This window comes from Poecilia reticulata, chromosome 22, assembly GCF_904066995.2.
Source record: "Poecilia reticulata chromosome 22, P_reticulata-male-v2, whole genome shotgun sequence".
In the NCBI taxonomy this organism is placed as follows: Eukaryota; Metazoa; Chordata; class Actinopteri; order Cyprinodontiformes; family Poeciliidae; genus Poecilia; species Poecilia reticulata.
In genome coordinates, this window is record NC_088851.1 from 6,897,715 (window position 1) to 6,917,520 (window position 19,806).

The 19,806-nt window shown below is 41.3% G+C and overlaps 2 protein-coding genes across 6 annotated transcripts in view; both read right to left on the reverse strand.

Annotated features, from left to right (window-relative positions):
• Positions 1-656: 656 nt before the first annotated feature.
• dcaf5 (ddb1 and cul4 associated factor 5) lies at positions 657-17,952 on the reverse strand. Of its 3 annotated transcripts, none has more exons than XM_081603554.1 (11): positions 17,837-17,952; positions 15,490-15,593; positions 15,118-15,269; positions 13,794-13,937; positions 12,939-12,975; positions 12,676-12,815; positions 10,895-11,024; positions 9,604-9,817; positions 6,826-6,892; positions 6,066-6,193; positions 657-5,041 (listed from the first exon to the last, which is right to left on the reverse strand). In XM_081603554.1, the coding sequence occupies exons 1-11, from the start codon at positions 17,840-17,842 to the stop codon at positions 3,761-3,763; spliced, it is 2,403 nt and encodes an 800-aa protein (XP_081459680.1). In that variant the 5' UTR covers positions 17,843-17,952; the 3' UTR covers positions 657-3,760. The 3 variants fall into 3 exon arrangements, with proteins under 3 accessions (XP_081459680.1, XP_008397193.2, XP_008397195.2); XM_008398971.3 differs by having other exon boundaries at positions 15,118-15,335; XM_008398973.3 differs by lacking the exon at positions 17,837-17,952 and having other exon boundaries at positions 15,118-15,335; positions 15,413-15,549.
• Positions 16,774-19,806, reverse strand: part of pacs2 (phosphofurin acidic cluster sorting protein 2) — a 63,778-nt gene continuing 60,745 nt past the window's right edge. For all 3 annotated transcript variants that reach the window (XM_081603550.1, XM_081603551.1, XM_081603549.1), the window contains one exon: positions 16,774-19,689. In XM_081603550.1, the coding sequence (XP_081459676.1) occupies positions 19,571-19,689 (119 nt within the window). In that variant the 3' untranslated portion in view covers positions 16,774-19,570. The remainder of the gene's footprint in view (positions 19,690-19,806) is intronic.

The window sequence follows — 19,806 nt, forward strand, 5'->3', positions numbered from 1 at the left end:
CACACTTTACTCTCCATCCCCAACAGAAGATTTAGTGCGACCAATCACTGTTAAATGAATCTCTGTGTGTAATTTAATTTGTTGTGTAAATCCAGCTGGACAACTATCAGTCTTATACTCCATAAATGGAAGAGTGGCGAGAAATAAAGCCAGTGTTGAAAGAAAGTTACGATGGACGATATGGCTGAAAAACGTATCACGATATAAGCGTTTCACATCAGTCGATAACAATAATTATTGATTAGCTTTTTATAGTAAAAATCTGAAATGCTGCCAAACTGGTGGTGTGACCTTTCCTGTTTTATCTGCAATTTTCACTCCACGTTGTTTATATTTCAGTAATTATGAGGCACTGTGGCGAAACCTGAAACTGCTGCTGCGCAACTTACTCAACAGGTTGTTGCTAGGTAACCAACGAGCGAGTGAGTTAGGCCATGCCACCAACTTTGCTTAGCTGATGTTTTTCCTCTGCTTATAACTCCCAGAATGCTGGGTTTTTTTTTCTGGATTAGAGTTGAGTGAAATTATTGAATACTCTATTAGACATATTATCTATTGATACAGATCATGTGTCTATCACAGTATATAATTGTTATTGATTTATTGTCCAGCCCCAACAGCAATCATGTTTAAGAAGGGAAAAAAATGTCAATTGGTCACGTTAGAACAAAACTAACATTTATTACGCTACTTGGAGGGAAACTAAAAGAACATGGTAGTGGTAGTATCATGATGTTGGGATGACTTTCTTGGTGGAGACAGGGAAGATGATCAGAGGTGATGAAAGACGGATGGACCCAATTACATAAAGAAAACCTGTTAGGAGCTGAGAAAGACTTGTTTGGATCTATATAACTACATAATATATAATAGCAAACTATTGTGTTAAAATGGCCTAGTCAAAGTTCAAACCTAAATCCAATAATACTCTTTGCGAGTAGTGAAAGTTTTTGGTAACGTATGTTCTCCGTCTGATCCAAGCCTGAGCCGTTTTTTTCCAAAGACTGGTTTCGTGTCTCTTAACACCAAAACGGAGCCGTTTGGAGAAGAAGAGAACGCTCCTGCCGGCTCCCCGAAGGCTCATGTGAAGAGCTGGCGCGTCGTGTTTGGTCTCTGGCAGCCACCCAAGGTATTCCAGTCATGTCGGAAGGGGAATTCTTCAATCGGCGTTAAGGCTGGAGCCATGTATGGAAAATTGCTGCCTGGGCGGCGATGGTTCCCACTGTTTGGGTTAAAACGCCACGTGGGATCACATCAGCATGTACAGTCCCACTTTTCAGCATCAGCCCTTCCTAGGATGCCGGCCGCAGTGTTGAAATAAGAGGATGAAGATGCAGAGTTCAAAATAACGTTAACGTTGCACCGTTTCGTCTATCTGCTCCGGAGGAAGGCCTTCCAAGGCCGTGGTTCTACTGGGCTCCTCCCAGTTGGAGGAAGAGGAGAACCTCGGCTAACCTCGCCTGTATAAATAAAGATACACGTTAACGCTGCGTCGCCCTCGACGTGACCATGTAGAGACGTGAGAAGAGCAACATGAGATCACACAGAGCTACAAGAAGGCTGCTTCCTGCTGATATTTATATGATGAGGAAATTATTTTGACTTGGCACGCAAGTGAAGGAATGTGAGGAATTTATAAAATACACGACTGATGAGAAGTTTTGCCTCCAGATTACATTCAGAACATCCACTTGGTAAGCCAGGATGTTGCCTGTGATTGCATGAATAACAAGAAGTGAGTCCTGGGCGAGCGCCGCGCCACCCCACCTATCCTCTGGTTTCACCAAGCGCAAACTCTGCAGGATTCCTACTAAAGTATGGAATTTGAGTCATGTTTTTATTCCAGGTGTAGGAAAAGGAAGATATGGAAAGTAGTTCCTATTTCCAGTTTCGTAGTCTAACGGTTACTTTTCTAAATCATGTCCTTTTACTCGTTTCGTTCCTTCCTACATTATTTCTCATCGTTTTTCCTGTTTCCTAATTTCTTTCCATCCTCCTCCATTTCCTGTCTTTCCTTACTTTTTATTTTACTTTATTCATTCCTGTTGTCCCCTCTTCTCTTCATTTATCAGTGTGTCTTCTTTTACTCCTTCCTTGTATCTTTACTTCCATGTGTCCTTCATTCTTTCCTTTCCTATTCCCATTTCTTTGCTTGTTTTCTCATTCCTCTTTGTTTCTTTCTTACATCCATCCACCCGTTTCCCATTTTTCATTCCCTTCTTCTGTCTACACTTGTCCTTCTGTCATCTCCTTTTGTGTTTTCCTAATTTATCCATCTTCACAGCCTGTCGATATGTGTAGTTTCTACCCATCAGCAGCGATGTCCGTTCCCTCAGACAGCAGTGACACCATGTGCTTTATGAATAACCATCCCCCTGTTGGGCGTCGCAGTATGAGTGATTCCATCACCTGCAGGAAACGGGCAGCCAAATGATGGTCTTCGCCTCAAGATGGGTCAGAATTTGCTTTGTGCTTTTCCTCAGGAATTTATCAATTCACACAAAAATTCTCCAGTGGGAATAAAACTTTTTCCACATCAGGTCAGATTCACCGAGGAGTTGGCACAGTTTAAAAATGTAAATTTGAAATTGGGAAAAAAAAACATTTTGTGTCTAAATTACGCTATCTGATGAATCCAGCTTCACACTTTAAAGATTCAGGAAAAAAATAAATATTTAAAAAAAAATCCTGTTTGATTCATTTTTAGCATCATTTCCAATGATCCAACTATTCAGAACCATCTCCACGACAGTATCTTGTTTCTACTGCCCCCCAGTGGCCGAATGTAATTACATTCATTCTTTTTTTTTATTACAATAAAAATATTTTTTTCCTGTATATTTCTGTCAGTAAATGTTGCTGGTCACTAGTGTTTGTTCCCACAGTGTGTTAAAATAATTCACTTTGTCCCTGGAGGACAGTACATTCAAATAATTATGAAATATTTTATCAGTTACCACCCTGCTCTTTTCCTCTCACAGCTGGACAAACTTTCCATTATGATCAAGATCACGTTGCCATGGAGACTCAGTGGAGCAACACTTGAATCGTTTATAAAATTTCTTAATTATTTCAAATCGTTGGCGAGTATCAAAGTAAGTAAACACTGATGTTTTTCTCTTTTTTTTGTCACATGTCAGTTTTTTAGTTGCAAGAAAACACAAGTGAGATGATTTGTAACTGTAGGCAGATTAAGAACACAAAAACAAAGCAAAATGTCAACACAGTTTATACAAGCGGAAACTGACCCGGAGTCAGTTCTTCAGGCTTCCTGGAGCAGCGTAAACCGAGAAACACTTAATGACAACAAACCTGATCAGAACAAAGCTCAACTAAAAACCTCAAAGCTTTCGCTGCGCACGAGTTCTTTTAGTCGGCAGAGGCAGAACCGAACTGCGGATCCGGGCGCAGCGATCAGAACACGAGGAGGTGGTGGAGGGGAAAAAGAACAAAACAAAACAAAAAATGAATACTGACGTCACATAAAAATAAACGCCTCTCATGTAGTACCAACACGCAGCTTATTTATGTCTTAATGCAACCTGTAGGTTCTACCGAAACGATGGAGATACAGCCCAATCTGTCTGCTCTTCAACAACAACAACCATTCTTAGCTGTTCTTTAGCAGTGTGAGGTCATGTGAGTCATGACTAGGAGTCCGAAATGGAAAAAAAAATAAAAAATTTGAGTTGTAGAAGCTCATAAAAAAAAAATCCACTTCCTAAGTTTTGTTCTGGGTACAAATGAGAAGAGGCTTTTGTTACGTCTTTAGCTTCTTTTCGGAGGACGACAAGCCCAACTCGGCCTCCTCCGACCCGACGTGAGTCCGCTTCAGAGCGCTCTGCGCCAGGCCCTTCTCCCTCTGCAGCCTGGGTTCTTCGGCTAGCGTTCCGATCTCGTCCTCGGACTCCGAGGAAGCGCGCTGATTGGACGGCGTGACGGGTCTGTGTTGCCCGTTCACGCCCGGACTACGTCGGCTTTGAGAGACGCCATCTGCGACAGTGGAGATGTCGTTGGCCTCTCCGCCGTTAGGGCTGCCGAGTTCATCCGGTAGCCGAGGCGACACGGCGGAGCGCCCTCCCTGCTCAGTCCTGTCACTCCCGTTGTTGTCTTGGCTTTCCGGAGACATCACCGGACTCAGACACACAAACTCTGATGGACTCAGGCGCTTTTCCTCCTCTCTGGAAGCGGAAGCCCGGGGTTTGATCTCCAGGGAGTTCGGCTCGTCGTCCGACGAGGAGGACGACAGGTCGTCGACGGAGATCGACGGGTAACTGTACGAGTCGATGGCTGAGAACAGAGCCTGAATGGACTCGGGTCGGTTTCCGGCCCTGGACACCACGTTCATGCGCCGCCGTCTCACCACGTTCTGGCGTCGGACGGCGCTGCGGCGTTCCTCGTCGTCGCTGCTGGAGCTGGAGGTGGATGTGGAGGAGCTGGAGGCCTCGGCGGGGAGCGACGGAGAGTTGCTGGGGCTGGAGAGCGTGGAGTTCTCCCTGGGGCTGGGCGAGCGAGGACGGGGCATCGGGTCGAGCCAAAATTCACTGGAGTCTGAGTCCTCATTGGCCAAGAAGCCCGACTGGTGTTGTGGGCGTCTCCTCTGTCTCCTGGGACATTCCTCCCCGTCTTCCCCGGCGGCTCGCTCCTCACCGCCTGAGGCGTCGGGTCCCGCCAACGAGGAAGACGAGGAGTTGTCGGAGTCGGTGCGGCGGTCGGCAGCAGAGGCGATGACAGGAGCTGCCAATGCGGCCCGCGTGGAGCGGCGGCCGCGGGCGTGGAGCTGCATGATGGCCTCCTCGCTGAGGTCGCTGTCGGAGTCTGAGCTCCAGCCCTCGATCTCCCGGCGCACCAACGAGTCGAAGAAGGCCATCATGCGCGGGTCCTCCTCTATGGACTGACTGACGTAGTCGTGGGACAGGCCGCTGCCACTGTTGAGCACCAGGCTGATGTACTCCTCATGGCTGTAGAGGCTGCGGGAGCGGTCCTCCACCCGGCCCTCCAGATCCCCCTCGCTGTCGGGCTGCCGGTACGGACTCCACACCTGGGTCAGAAGAGCAACAAGCCGACATCTCCAAGTTCATCTTTAATACTTTAGCTTCAAAGTATACAATGCTTGACGTCTTTTGTAAAACTCTTAATGAACCTGAAGCTAACAGCTAATTTGAGTACGACAAAGACTAAAGTACTTATCTTCTTAATGGACTTTGACCTGGAAATCATCATAGTGGTTCAAGAAAAAAACATTATTACCAACCTTTAAACTGCTGATTTTTATAGAAACAGGTCATCATTTACACTGGAAACTGAGATTGGAGGTGTTGTACCAGAATTGATTTTCCTACGTGACACTTAGGCACGTCACAAAAATAGATTTTCCTGGATGATAATGTTGTCCCAGAAGTTTGGCGTCATAATTCATTTTATTTGTTGTTTTCTTTATTTATTTTTAGAAATTTTAAATGTCTTCCAGTTCCAGTGTTTAAATGTTCACTAGAATTTAAAGTGTATTGATCATTGAGAATCTGTTCTTGCATTATTGCACCTTTATTACTTGAAAACAGTCTCACAGCAACAATATTATAGTTTATCGCAATAAGTTCTGGGACAATTTATCGTCCAGCAAAGTTTGTCATCGTTACAGGCCTACTAATATTAATTTAGCAATGTGCTACATTTTTGCTTGATACCATTAAAACAACATATATGGTATAAATCAAATTGATATATCAGTAATAACATACCGATTGCATTATTTTAACAGCAGCAACAACAATAATACTCTTCTGTTGAAATAAGAGCAATTAATGGCAAAATCTTTTGTGCAAACACTAATACTACTTTGAAAACATGGCATTTTTATTCAAGGTTATCACAACGTAAGAATCTCAGTTTAGTCCATGTGTAGAGTTGATGGTGACGTTGCCTCTCTGAAGGATAAGAACACTGTCAAAGTGCAAAAGTTTCTTTAACGCTTCAATCAAACCGACTGAACGAAGAGATTCTCCTCAACAGAGAACGACGAAACTCGACTCTTAAAACGACGGCAGAGATGTTTCTTTGCTCACCTTGATGACTTTCTCGACTCCGGAGGAGCAGATCATGTAGGAGTGAGGGTTGAAGCGAACCTGGTTCACAATGGAGCGGTGGCCCTTCAGAACCATGAAGGCTCCGTTCACCACGCGACCGGGACCCCCTGGGGAGAGAAGGCTCAGCGTCACGGCGGAAAACACGACCATATGCTAAATGTATATATACATGATCTTCCTGTTGCACAACTGATTTTATTAAATGTTGTACATGGAACATTACATAGAAAAACCATGACAAGAAGAAAAACTGAAGAATTACTAAATAATAATAATGTCTCGTGGTTAAAACACACAAAGGTGAGCAATTAGAAATCGTTGTTTTATTGTGAAAATGTATCATAACTCTACCAGTGTGTTGATCATAGTTTGTAGAATGATGAACAATAAAAGACACATTTAGTAAGTTAGTAGGATAAAAAAACTTTAGCATAGAAGGTAAAAAATATGCAAATGTAATTTAGAAAATCTGAAACTGATTTAGCATTTTCTTTGAAAACCTTTTGACTCCTCCTCTTTTTTTTTTCTTATTCAAAAAAAATTGTATAGACAATCTCAATCACGTCCAAAATCAGCATCAGTATGTTTGTCTTTTTTTCTTTTATAAGAAATAATATAGCTGTTGCAGGTGTTTCTTGCGCTCGGTAAACAATCTCCCACCGCAGGATTCAGGTAACGTTTTCCAAGCAGGAATGTGAAAAATCAACCAGGAATCTGGGAAATCAAACCAACAACTCACCTGCTTCAGGGTCGTTTGGGATTTTCCACATGTACAGATTAAAGTCATCTGATCCAGACAAGATGTACTGAAGAGAGAGAAAAAAAAATAAAGTACTGAGACTTTACTTCACCAAAAAGGGAGAGAAACTAGAAGACGAAGAGACGAAGCAGAAACCCAGCAGATCTAATCAGAGTGTTGAGATTGCAGTCAGACGCAGACTTCACGTGTTATGGCCTAAACAAAGCTCCTGCTCGCTGCCTGAACTGTTATTAGGCTTTATGAACAGATGGTTTCACTTAAACCGTTTCTACCGGAGGAAGTTCTGACAGGGTCGATGTGGGCTTCACATTCTTTTAGACACATGTAACACTGAGGGAAGGAATGTCTCCAGGCCCGTCTGACAAGAAGTGAAAACGCCAAAAATACTTTTTGCAATTTTGTTGCTCAATGACTTGAGAAGAATTTGTTTAATTCGCCTCTGTAAATATCCTCCTGATCTCCGTTTCACGGCTTTAAGAGGACACAAACACAGTTTGATTCATTTCTACTGGGACCAACGAAAAGGATAACCGTGGAAGAAAAATGCAAAGTCTGAAATGAAAAGCTGAAAAGTGTGGCGTGCATTTGTTTTCAGTCGACCCGTATCACTATTTTGTAGAACAAATGTTCATGTTCGGATCTTTGTTTGGACTGTTTGAACTTGTAATTATGCCTTCATCTACCGTTGTAGCTCTCGTTGTTTGTTTTTAGGAGCATCAAAGTAAAACCATGATAGCATATTTTTGTAAATAGTTTGTTTTTTTCCCCAGCATTACGATGTCCCAGCAGCTCTTCTTGACCTCTACTATCTTTGTCTTTACAATCTGCAGTAGGTGCGGGCATAAAAAGCAATTCAGTTCAACTAAATAACTCCCAAATAAATTCAAATGTTGTCGTAACTCGTATCATTCGAGAATCTTCAGAGCTGCTGTGAATGTCGACGCTGCAGGTGAGAAGAATCTCCACCAACAGTCAGTCTCGCAACAAATCCAAAGACTGAAACATATTATTGAATGCCTCTGACTGAAGACACACTTCCACAGTAACATGTCCTGAACGCAGCCATTAGATGCTGGCACGCACCGCTGATCCACCTCGTTTGCTTTTGCCCCTCTTCTTTAAATCTCTATTTGGTCGTACAGTTAGAAAGCCAAACATGTTGCACCAGATATTAAAAATATCTCTACATGTGTGAGGGGATTATAGATAATTATTAGCCAATAACTCTTGGCTAATGCACACCAAGTGTTATGAACTTGCATGTTTCATGCTAATGTAATACCTACAGGTGCGTAAATATATTATTTAAAACAACCTGATAAAAGCACAGATGAGAGAAAGAGGAAAAAAGGAACAATTTTCGATGTCACCATTGGAAAATTTTGTAATATCGTGCAGTCCTACTTTGTTGCCATGGTTACACAACTGTAACCCAACAGGCTAAACACATTACTGACAATAAGAGTTGCAAAAAAGGCATGATTAGGGCTGTCGTAATAAGCAATAAATCAATTGATAAACTCAATGATTTCCATTTGTATGATTTATTGATTTTCTCTTTTCTCTCTTCCTACTAAAAATTTGATGATAAAAGTTTTCAGTCTGGTGCTGTGGTTCTAAACTACCCTTTTTGTGGAAGGACGAATTTGTTTACAGAGACCTAATTCTCAATTTCCAGTGTTGTTTCATTTATTTATTTTGGATATTTCAATTTAAAATAAACACGTTTTTATGCTACTACCAACATATCACTTGAAAATGGTCTCAAAACAACAATATTATCGTTTATCGCGATAACGTCTGGGACAATTTATCGTCCAGAACTATTTGTTATAGTGGCAGGCCTAAGCATAAATCAAACATTATAGCTCAAAAAATACTGAAACCAACGTCTTTTTATGGTTGTCACATTTGGCACATTTAAATGATAATACCTGTGATGCAACACTGACGTACACAACGCGAAACAGATTTTGGTTTCTAAAACACTTTGAAAACCGTGTATCATTTTCCTCTCACATCATCGTTTCGCCCGTGTTTGCAGCGGTTTAACACAGAAAATCCACCCCAAGTCACGACGACGTGGCGTATAAAATAAAAATCTCTGTTTTTCACAGGATACTGAGCCACACAGGTTAGCTAAATGAGTTTCGGTGGACGGCACAGGAAGGAGCTTTAACCCGCAACACCTGTGCGCTCTGCCTCAGACGGACAGAAGACGCGTCCGGTAGGAATGCTGCATCCCAAAAGGATCCCCTCACCCCTGCACCGTCCTTCCCATCAATCATGCTCTGAGCTACCTCTTGGCAACCGCCTGCTTCAGCACCACACTGAGAAAATCCTCAGCTGCCTGCAGAGTTTGAGGAAGTCACTGAAAAATGGAGTGCAGCTCAGATACCAAAAGAAAAATCCAGCCGTTCCTCATCTCGGTCAGATTCCAACCGCTTTTAGCCAAACCTCAGGCATGTCTGTCACTGTTCAAAACTCAAAAACTCGACGTTTAGGCTGCGCTAATTCAGTAATGAGTGAAAAGTATCTGACAGAGACGAGATTTTCACAACTTAGCTTGAGAATATTGTAGAAGAACAGGAGGATAAAATCCATCACCTCTTGGTAATTTATCACAGGCAGGACGTCGGTTTAATTCCTTTCGCATGTCCATGAAATGGAAACTTTTACTCGTTCTGTATAGGATTTCATGCGCATATTTTCTGGCGTGCGCACGGAGCCGCTTCGGTTTATGACTTGTTGACCCACCTGGTCCTTGTCGCCCGCAAAGCAGCAGCTTTTCATGGTGCAGGAGTTGAAATAGCCCTGGTTGTCGAACTGGAAGCTGGGCAGGCGGGAGTGCAGCTCGTAGAGGACGGGCGGCAGGCGGCGCCGCAGGGCCAGGAGCTGCGTGCCCGTGCTGTTGAAGCGGACGCTCATGGCGCTCTGCAGGGACATGCTGCCACCGTAGCGCAGCAGAGAGCTGCGAGGCACGGAGGGAAGACAGAGCTCGAAACGTCACAAGGCAAACTACTACCCACTTCTACCAACAGTTTTGATGCAATTTTATGGCTATGAAATCATTGACTATACACCAATGAATAATTCATAGATTCAATTTCCTTGAGAGCGAATGGAGTAATACAAAGTGGAGCTGACAGTTGCTAAGACAACGGTTCAATACGCCACTTAAATTTGGAAGTTTCCGTTGTTTCATTTCTGACATTTTTGGGTGTAAGAAAGGATGATTAGATGTTTTATGCATCAGTTCATACTAGCCCTGGGATCAGGGGTGTAAAGGTGCACAAAAATAATGGCTTAGCATGTAGCTAAAGTGAGGCTAACAGCACGTTACAGCTGTATTGTTTCTTTTCTCACATTATTAAAGCGGTGGACAAAAAAGAGAAACAAAACCCAGAACTGAATTAGATATGGGATTTAAGCTTTAATATGATTATTTTTCCACATCATTCAAAATAACTCTGAATTAAAGATAATTCAGTTGTAGTAATATAAATGTAAAATGGTTTGTTTACAGGAATGAAATAAAAGCTGGAGCGAGAGGCCTGGCAGTGGTTCATCAGTGGGGAAACAGCGACCTCTGGTGGACAGAGTTAAAAATGCATCCTCCAAACGTAACGCCTGGAAATCGCATCCAAAAGCTCCTTCTTTGTTAAACCAGAGCAGAGATTTTTATTTCTCGTGATATGAGAATCTTTCAGGTACCTTCAGATATATATTTATATATATATCTCGATGTGGAAAAAGTTCTGTTTAAACTGGGTGATGCTCTGATTGGTATCACTTTCATAACTTATAGGGTTGTGAGAATATTTAAATTGGGACAGCTAACGGAGTTTTACGAAGATTGCTGTTAAAAATCCAAAACATTCAGACCCCAATCACTAAACGATTCAACTGCAGAAAATCCAGATGAAGTTGCGTTTCCGACATTCGCAGACAATAGTTTAACAATTTCATGCAATTAAATCCGGTTCTCCTCCAGAAGGAAGCGTGTTCTTTGCTGGATCCACCCACAGTAAGCAGACAGACGTCTCACCTGCGTGGTTTACGAATGTCCCACAGTCCAACTCCTTCCTTTGAGTTGGCCGTGGCCAGCAGCCGAGGCTCCACAGGGTTGAACATCACGCTGTGAAAGGCTGAAGGGTAACTAGCCAGGCAGAACGGCTCTGCGGGGGTTAAAATAAATAGACACAAAGCAGTGAGAGGTACAACTGTCGCTTAGGTCTCTCCGAGAAAGATTGTATTCATGTAGTACAAAGATTTGTACAGAAATGATGAAGATAAAAACAACACATGCAGTGATTTGGAAACATATTAATTTGTTTTTGTCAAATTGAAACCACTAAAGATTTCTTCCACAAGTTTTGTACATGTAAAGTCTGAAATGTTTACTCTTCTTTAGTTCTTCAGTTAGTCTGGATGGAGAGCATCCATAAACATCCATATTAAAGCCCTTCCACAGGTTCTGACCTGGATTCCGCTCTGGACTTTGACTAGGACATTCTGGCAAATTTATATGGACAAATCTGAACCATTTCACTGAAAGTTTGGCTGAATGTTAATCGTTATTTTCTGGGGTTTTCGCCCAATTTTCGAAACGTCTGCATGCCGGTGGTAGCTAAATGTAACTACACCAGCTTCACTACTCACTGCAAAAGAAAAGCATTCCCACAGCATGACACTGCCACCACCACCGTCATGTTTCGTCACTATAAAGTGTTCATGTCGATGGTAAAAACCCAGTTTGGCTTTGTTAAGGACTTCAGTTTGCCAAGGCAAAAGAAATTGAGCTCTGGTTTATCGAAATGTTGGCTCGGGCATTCGTGGCATCGTTTATCTTTTACTGTGATACATTTCTTATAATATATTTGATTTATTGTCGTTATGATAAATTCCAATTAATGGTTAGAAATCCCTAAAACTGAGGAGATTTTTGGGATCGTTTTTTTTTTTTTTTTAATACAAATTTTCTCCACTGTTTGTTCAATAAGCGAGTATCAAAAAACATAAACACATTTGAAAACATGATTAGACGCAGTTACCGGGTGGAGTGCAGTGATACAAACCACACTTCTTTACGCGACTTGTGTCATGAAGAAGTGCATTATGAGAATGTTTTCCAAGAGCAGTATGTGTGTTTGTGGGGCTGCAATTACTGTGACACACAGTCACACAGTTACCAAAAATAAAAGGTGATAAGTGGTTCCTATTGTCACTTTTATTGTTATCACAAAGTATTGTGATAAAACCAAGTCCACCCCTCAAAACGTACCTTGATCACAGCTGAAGACGGTCCTGAAAATATTCAATTGGGTGAGACTTTCCTTGGGATGGACGCTGTGTTAACACCTTACTGTGGCGAACATTAATAGGCCGACATAACAACGCAGCTCAAAGGCCGGCTGGTCAGCGTTATTATCGACCGACTTCCTTGTGACCGACTCGGTCACAAGGAAGGTTTCCAAAATAGAAGTGAAAGGTGATGATGCATCCTGTTTGTATGTCAACACCATTAAGCCTCGCCAAGTTAACACAACTGCATTTCCTTTTGTTGTCCAGCAGCTTGTTAAAGAACAAGCTTGCGCAATATTTAATATCAAGTGAGGATTTGCGTCTTTTCCCAAATCCAGGCAGAAATCCCCTACTGACTTCCTCTTAAAGTGCAAGAGACAGTCTGGTTTCAAGCAACATTTCGCTTCGGACGCTTACAAAAGATTTGCTAAACGTAAGACTTCTCCAAATGTTTTTAGGAGCTCGACAGTGATTAAAAATAACTAAAACAGTCCGTGGCGACAGCTCGGATTCAATTGTCCTCACCTCCGTGCGACGGCTCCCGGGTGTCCCAGATCAGAACGCGGCCGTCGTCGGACGAGCTCGCAAATATGCTGTCGTTGACGGGGCTGACGGACAAGCTGTACACAGCGTCTATATGCAGGAACACGTTCAGAGTTTCCTGACTGCAGGAGCAACAGTCGGCCACAGGTTAATTCAAATCAGCAGTGTGACGCATCAGCCGGCCGCTTTGAAACGGCAGAAAAGTGCTTCAGAAACAAAGAGTCCTGGACTTTTGTTGTACCCACCTCTCCACATCGTGAAGAATCACCTGTTCGTCGTTTCCTGGGAGACAAAAAAGCACACAAATGAATGGATGAGTGGGTGTTAATTACAGGTTTATGAAAATAAAGGCCGCAAAGCTTTCAAAATGTGTGGTTCCCCATTAAAAAAATAAATTTTAAAAAATCACTCATATTTTTGAAACAAAACTCCATCGTAATTTACGCTGGATGTAATAAAAACACTGATGTTTTCAACAATGTTTTTTTTTTCTTTGAGCGCATTTTGAATATCGCATCACGAATGGTGGAAGGAAATGGCAAAATTCAAAGTACATTTCTCATTTTCGCAAAAGAGTTTTCGCGTTCCCTTCAGATGGTTTTTGGCTTTTCCTTTGAGTTAACACGCAAAGGAAGGAGATGGAGAAACGTTTGCCAAATAAGTTCTGACGCAACAACTCCCCCATCCACTCATGAGCCTCTGCCTTACCAGAGGCACGAAAAATCTCTACTTCCTGTTCCTGTAGCATCCATGTCTGCTTTGGAAACGCATCTGATTTGTCTTTTATTTAATTTTCTTCTTTTTCTCCCCCCAACATTTCAAAAGTTTGCTTAAACATGACAATTGGATGGCTGCATGTCTCGTGTCGGGGCTTTTTCCAAGGCTGAAACGCTCCATCCCTGGCAGCGTTGAACTTTGGCTAAAACTTCTGCTTCATGTTGGCTAAAATTAAAAGCAGGAGCGATTGGCGACACAGTAGCCTGAATTCAGGCCTGAGCGTTTTCTTTTCATGTGTGGGTCGAAAAACATTCATCAGAAGAGCGTGTGTACGTGTTTTTTTTTCGTCTGTGCGTCTGCCATCAAGTCTGCGCTCGCCTTACCGCCGGAGAAGACTTTTGAGTTTGAGCTGTCGAAGGCGAGGCAGAAGATGTTGGAGAGATGCTCGCCCTTCAGTTTCACCGGCTTGGAATGGGAGTGGATGGCTTTCTCGATATCCCACAGAAGCACACGCCGGTCATCTCCTCCTGATGTGGACAAAAAATAAGGACAAACACGTTTCGCACAAACAGATTTTCATTCTCAAAAGAGGCAACATCACAACACAGCAATAAGCAACGGATCGCACAATAAATTAATATGAGCTTGATACTTTTGATTCTGCTGACTAACATTTTTTGAAGCACAATTTTGTTAAGAGACTTCATGACCCATTTTATTTCTGGTTTTGGTTGTGTGTGATTTGTATTTTCTTTTTATTTATTGTTGGTTGTTGTGTTTTGGATATTTAAAATGTCTTCCTATTCCAGTGTGGAGTGGAAAGTTTACTAGTCTCAGAGAAGGCAAACGTGCAGTATTGATCCTATTATCAATGTATTACTTGAAAATTGCCTCGAAACATCAATGTTATTGTTTATCGCCATGATTTCTGGGACAATTTATCATCCAGAAAAATGTGTTGTTGTAAGAGGCATAGTTACGAGTTGTTCAGCTTACTGAAGTTGAATTAAGTGATGATGCCAGAGCCTGACCAGAACAATGGGTTCAATTGTGAAATCTGCAAAAACCACCAGCTGTAAGGAGAAATAAATTGATAACTTGAGGGATGAAAGGACAGGTGGAAATAGTCTGCTAACAGCATTACTTTCCCTTAATTTGATTCTACCTATCCGGCGTTGGAAAATGGTTTAATCAACGCCCGTACTTTTCCAAACTAATCAGGAAACCTGATATAAACACTACGGAGAAACTTAATGCGCTAACAATACTCATTTTGATGCCAGTGTCGGTGACATGGCCACGGGGCTCGACTGTAGTCCTGAATTTAGCGCAGTCAACGATGCACTCTGAATTAAGCCACAATAAAGCAGTTTCCAAGCTGCAGCTCCAAAGGTAAACAGCGAACGGCCAACCACAAGCTGTCACACTGGGCCAGATGACTGTTTATAACCTTCTGTGGAGCTAAACAGTGTTGTCATTTATTACACAAACCTCGCTCAGAAACGTGGAATTTAGAAATTAAACACGTAATTTAAAACACTGACATACAGTAGCAGTGTTGTGAGCTGCAGAGTCCTCAGGTTCATGTTTGCTAGCTAGCAAAACAAGCTAAGCTAGGCTAGCAGCGGAGTCTCTCCCAGGAAGCAGCTGACAGCCGCTGTTAGCATGCTAGCAGGAAAACTGCAGCCAGGCTTCGCCAACTCTTACCAGACACCAGATATTCTCCGCCGTTGTTGGAGAACTCAATGGCGTTGACGCAGCCAAAATGGCCCTCCAAATTCTTCTTGTAGAGGCTAGTGCAGCCTGCCAGCCTCCGTCTCTGGAATTCATCCTTCATGAGCGGCTGTCCGATCAGCTCTCTGCGGGACAGAAAGCCCACTGAACAGCGCATACCGCAGCCCTTCAGCTCCTTCATTTTGACCACGCTGAAAAGAAACAGGCCTTTTAACTCCACCACTCCACCCGATACATCTGCTTATGTAAATGGGTAGATGTGGCGCACTACTGCTCTTGCTGGTTTGGTTCTACATCCTGGTGGATATGGACTGCGTGTCCGCTGATTTCTACGTTGTTTCGTACCTCCTCTGCCCGCTTGGTGTAGGTAGTCTGCGAGCAGCTTCGTGTCTCCCCCGCCTCCCCTCCGCTGTCATCCGGTGGTCCACCAAACTGTAGCAAGTAATAAACTACAAAAAAAAAAGAAAAAAAAAAGAAGGAAAATAAAGGCATTAAAATCCGGACAAAATATTCTCAATTTTCAAATTTTTTTTTAAACTTGTGTGAACAATTTCTGCTCCACCTTGGACACAAAATACTCCTAATGTTGGAAAAAATAAATATTATTAATCAACATACTTTTCCGAACGTGACTGGTAATTACGAACATCACTATACACAACCTTTTATTTCATATTTTACCTCATAGGCTACCTACTTTTGCAACTTAGCGATGAAAAAGCTTTTTAAAAATTATTTTTCAAGACAAAAAATATTTTTTCTTCCCATTACACACATGCAAATTGAAATTGTTAATTAGGTATGGTAGGGGTGGCCATTTATCATATCGTTTATCATTTATCGTGAGAAACTTCTCAAACGATTTTTGATTTATTGTTGTCACGATAAACTCATTTGTTGATATTTTTATAAAAAAAAACCTAAAACAGTTCTATTGTCAGGATTGTTACTAATTTTTCTACTGTTAGTTCAATAAAGATGCACCAATAAATACAGCTACATTTTTAAATAGGATTATTAAAAAGAAATCCTATTTTTGTGAGTTGTGTCCTAATTACAAGTGGGAATCATTTCAAGAGCAGTATTTGTGTTTGTGAGGCTAGGACTGCTGAGTCATGCAGTCACAGCCATACAATCACTAAAAAAGGGTAATAAATAGTTTTACCATTATCACAATAGAACCATAAAATATCTTGATAAAACTTAGTTTGTAATTGATTTCCCATCAGCTCCTTGTTCCTGAGATTAAATTACTCACTGGTGATTCAATTACCAATTTGGTAATTTCTGAAGGGCATCAGAGTAAAATAAGTCTCTGTACAAATGTTTTTAAAACATTTTCAAAGGATTTTGAACACACCAACTTCTGTTTATCTAGCACTTAAAATCCAAATAAAATACATTGATATTTTTGGCTGTATTGAGGTCCTTACAGTCAGCAGTCAGATTTTGTCAGCTTCTGCTTTTCAAAATATGGTGCAGTGCACTGCTTATTTGATCACTTTTCTTTTTTAATTATTACATAAAACCCCAGCGACCCCACATGTTTGGATAATGGCTGCATGGGCAGATGAATTACATAAAATCCCCTGAGCATATAACAGAAACAAAGGAAACAAGAAGTAGATCTTAGTGTGTATAGTAGTTTTATTATTCCCAATTCTTTTGGGATTACAGTGGTAGTCTTTAAGCAACCTTCAGTCTTGACAAGCTTTCTCTGAAAACAACAATTAAAATAAAAATATATTTTACACAGAAGAAGAAGAAACAACAAAGGTTTTCTCAACATTAGGGGTTTATTTTACTTAAAGCCAAGTGGCTAGAATGCGATTTAGCATCGCACACGTGAACAGACGTAACTATTCATCTGTGTTGGACTTTATTATTATTTAAGTTCTCTTGGGGCCCAGACTCAGCACCATAGTAGGCAGGGATGCTTACTTATACTGATTTGTCAAATTATGCAATTTAGGCACTTAAACAAATGACGACGGTTATGGTCAAACTTCTAAGTCAGTAACAATTTATGGGCAAAAAGTGTGTTGGACACATAACTAAACTCGAAGAGAAGCTTCACTACGTTCACAATCTGCTCTAAACTTAGAATATTTGAACTAAACTCTACAATACTCCGTTTAGGCCCCGCACCGGGCCTATTAGTGTGTTAATAGCACACAGCAGAGATGGGATACAGCGGCTCGGCTAGCTTTGCATATAAACGACGACGCCACTCGTTTGTGCTGCTGTTCAGCTCTGGTGGCTCGCAGCAGCCAGCCGGTTGTTTACCTGCAGGTTCCCCGGGGGAGAGAGTGATTTTATGCTAATCTAAATTACACAAACGTTTAAAAGTGCTTTACAGTAAGGTAACCTTTTGATACATTCACCTCTACGTAAGAGAAAGCAGGGCACACAGGCTGAGAGCTGTGACGAACAAACTCGCGTTGGCCGCAGAAAACCCCTAAAAACAATCAAAAGTCTTTGAGCTTTCAGCAAAAAAAAAGCTACGCAGTGCGAAGGAGTGCTGGTCTTAAAAGGGAAAGTTCAGATTTTTTTTTTGAAAGTGAAGTTTTGTGAATGCATCCTCAGAAAGGATGACAGCTAGTCCGCCTGTTTGGGCTGATTTTAGTCATTTCAAACAACTCAAACTGAATATGTAAAGCATACAACTTCACTGGTAAAACTAGAAACTTACTTGCATTAAGTTTACTACGCCTTTGAATAACTTGGAAGAGCTTAAGTGACGAGGTTGCCGCTTTTTAAGCTTCTGATGGGTTACGTGGAGGCGCACTTGTGGATGTTATTTTAAAGATGTCCTTCAAACATGCTGCTGAAATATTTGAAGAAATCAGCGAGGTTATTTGTGGAAAAATGTGGAGCAGAACGAGCAAAGCAAACTGTGAACGTGAGCTGAAAACAAACAAAACTGAACTTGTTAGACCAAGATTAAATAAACAGATTAATAAAAGCTAGTAGTTTTTGCTCGTGTAATTTTAAAATTCCCTAATAAAGCGCAGTACTTTATAACATAGTTTGAGTTTAAATGGACAAAATCAGATAAAACGGGGTGCTCGTCTGGTTACCTAGCTAGCTAGCATTTATGTCCTGCAAATGTATTTTCTTTTCTATAAACTAACTGGTATATGACTGATAACTTTCCAGAACTTTATTACAAAAAATCTTAACTTTCCCTTGAAGGAGGATTAAACATCTTAGAGGTAAAGGTAGGCCATTCTACAACTAATTCCCATTTACAAGGAAAACTCAAAGGAATAGACATTTTTCAACGTACACCCAGGTTCAGTTAGATGAGAATTTATGCCACAGAAAATTAGGATTCTTCCAATTTTACCAATTACATCAAAACTTCATATTTCTGGGTCACATCCAATGTGAGTCCAATATGGTGGAAGGATGTTTACTTCTTTCCTTAGCCGAGTTTTTGTAGCCAGTGGCTATTAGCTTAGTAATACAGCTGTTAAGACACAATACATAAGATTAAACTTCAGAACTTTCTAAAGCGAATTTTTAAATTTGCCAGTTTCGGATTTCTTTATGCTATGCTAAGCTAATTAGCTGCTAATAATATTGATTCCAGAACCAGCAAAAAGTTGCATGGGACTTTAGGAATTGTTTCAGGCTCATTCTTTGTGAGTACTCGCTGCCCCCTGGTGGCTGGGAGGCTTCTAGCATGCACTTTAAGCCTGCCTTTAACAATGCAACCATTGCCTTTTGAACGTTAATGAATTCCAATGTTTGTTTTAATTTATTTTTGTTCCCAACACTTGACATATTTTGAGTTCATTTTTAGAGGTAGAAATACAAAATACAGAAGTTTGTATGGAGTGAAAGAAAATCTCTTAATGACAGTTCAATTAACTGATTTTACATCAACTTCAGGCTACTCGAGCTAGATATCTTTTTTTTTTTTTTTTTTACTTCTCGGCAAAGAAAACCTGGGGGGAAAACCTGAATTGAAAGTAAGAGCATCTCATTCCATGGCAGCTTCTCTTGTGTTTTTGTGTGTGTATGTGTTTTATGTACTATAATAATTTTGCTGGTTTAATACAAACCTTAAAAAAAACACAAACATTAAATAAAATAGCAGAAAAGAAAAATAAAACAGGTCCTACCTGATGACTCACTCAACATGTTAAAGGTTAAAAGCCTTTTATGAAGATTACTTTCTCAAAGGTCTACAAAACATCAGCAGCTTTTTAAGCAGGGTAAAGTCATTTTCACCTGGCAGCTTTACATAAATAAAAAAACAAAACAAAACGCAATATTAAATAATCGGACAAATGCAACAGTGGAGAGTGGCAGTTTAACTTAAGACAGCAGAGAAAAATGAAGGAGGCAGGGGGTTAAAATCTTGGCACAGGGGTCAACGGGGCTGTCCTCCTTGTTTCAGTCTCTTTTCACGGTGCTGCTAGTACGGGCCCTTAGTGTGCCCAAAAATCCCGACGGGGAAGTGTTTGACATGTGAGGACCACTGAGCTGCTAGCTGGAAAAACTTGACATCGTTCCACTCGACTCCATCAATCAGCACTGTGGAGAAGACACAAAACCAGCCATGAACAAACGTATTCTGGGCTGTTTTAGTTTAGTTTTTCAATTTGCTTTAGAGTGAAAAACAATCTAGTTCTATCTGTATTGTGTTCATAA

Coding starts and splice junctions, on each gene's coding strand:
- dcaf5 (XM_008398971.3), bottom strand. Junction 15,336..15,489: donor ACACCAAGCGGGCAGAGGAG/GTACGAAACAAC, acceptor GTTTCTTTTCAG/CGTGGTCAAAATGAAGGAGC. Junction 13,938..15,117: donor CGGAGAATATCTGGTGTCTG/GTAAGAGTTGGC, acceptor TGTCCACATCAG/GAGGAGATGACCGGCGTGTG.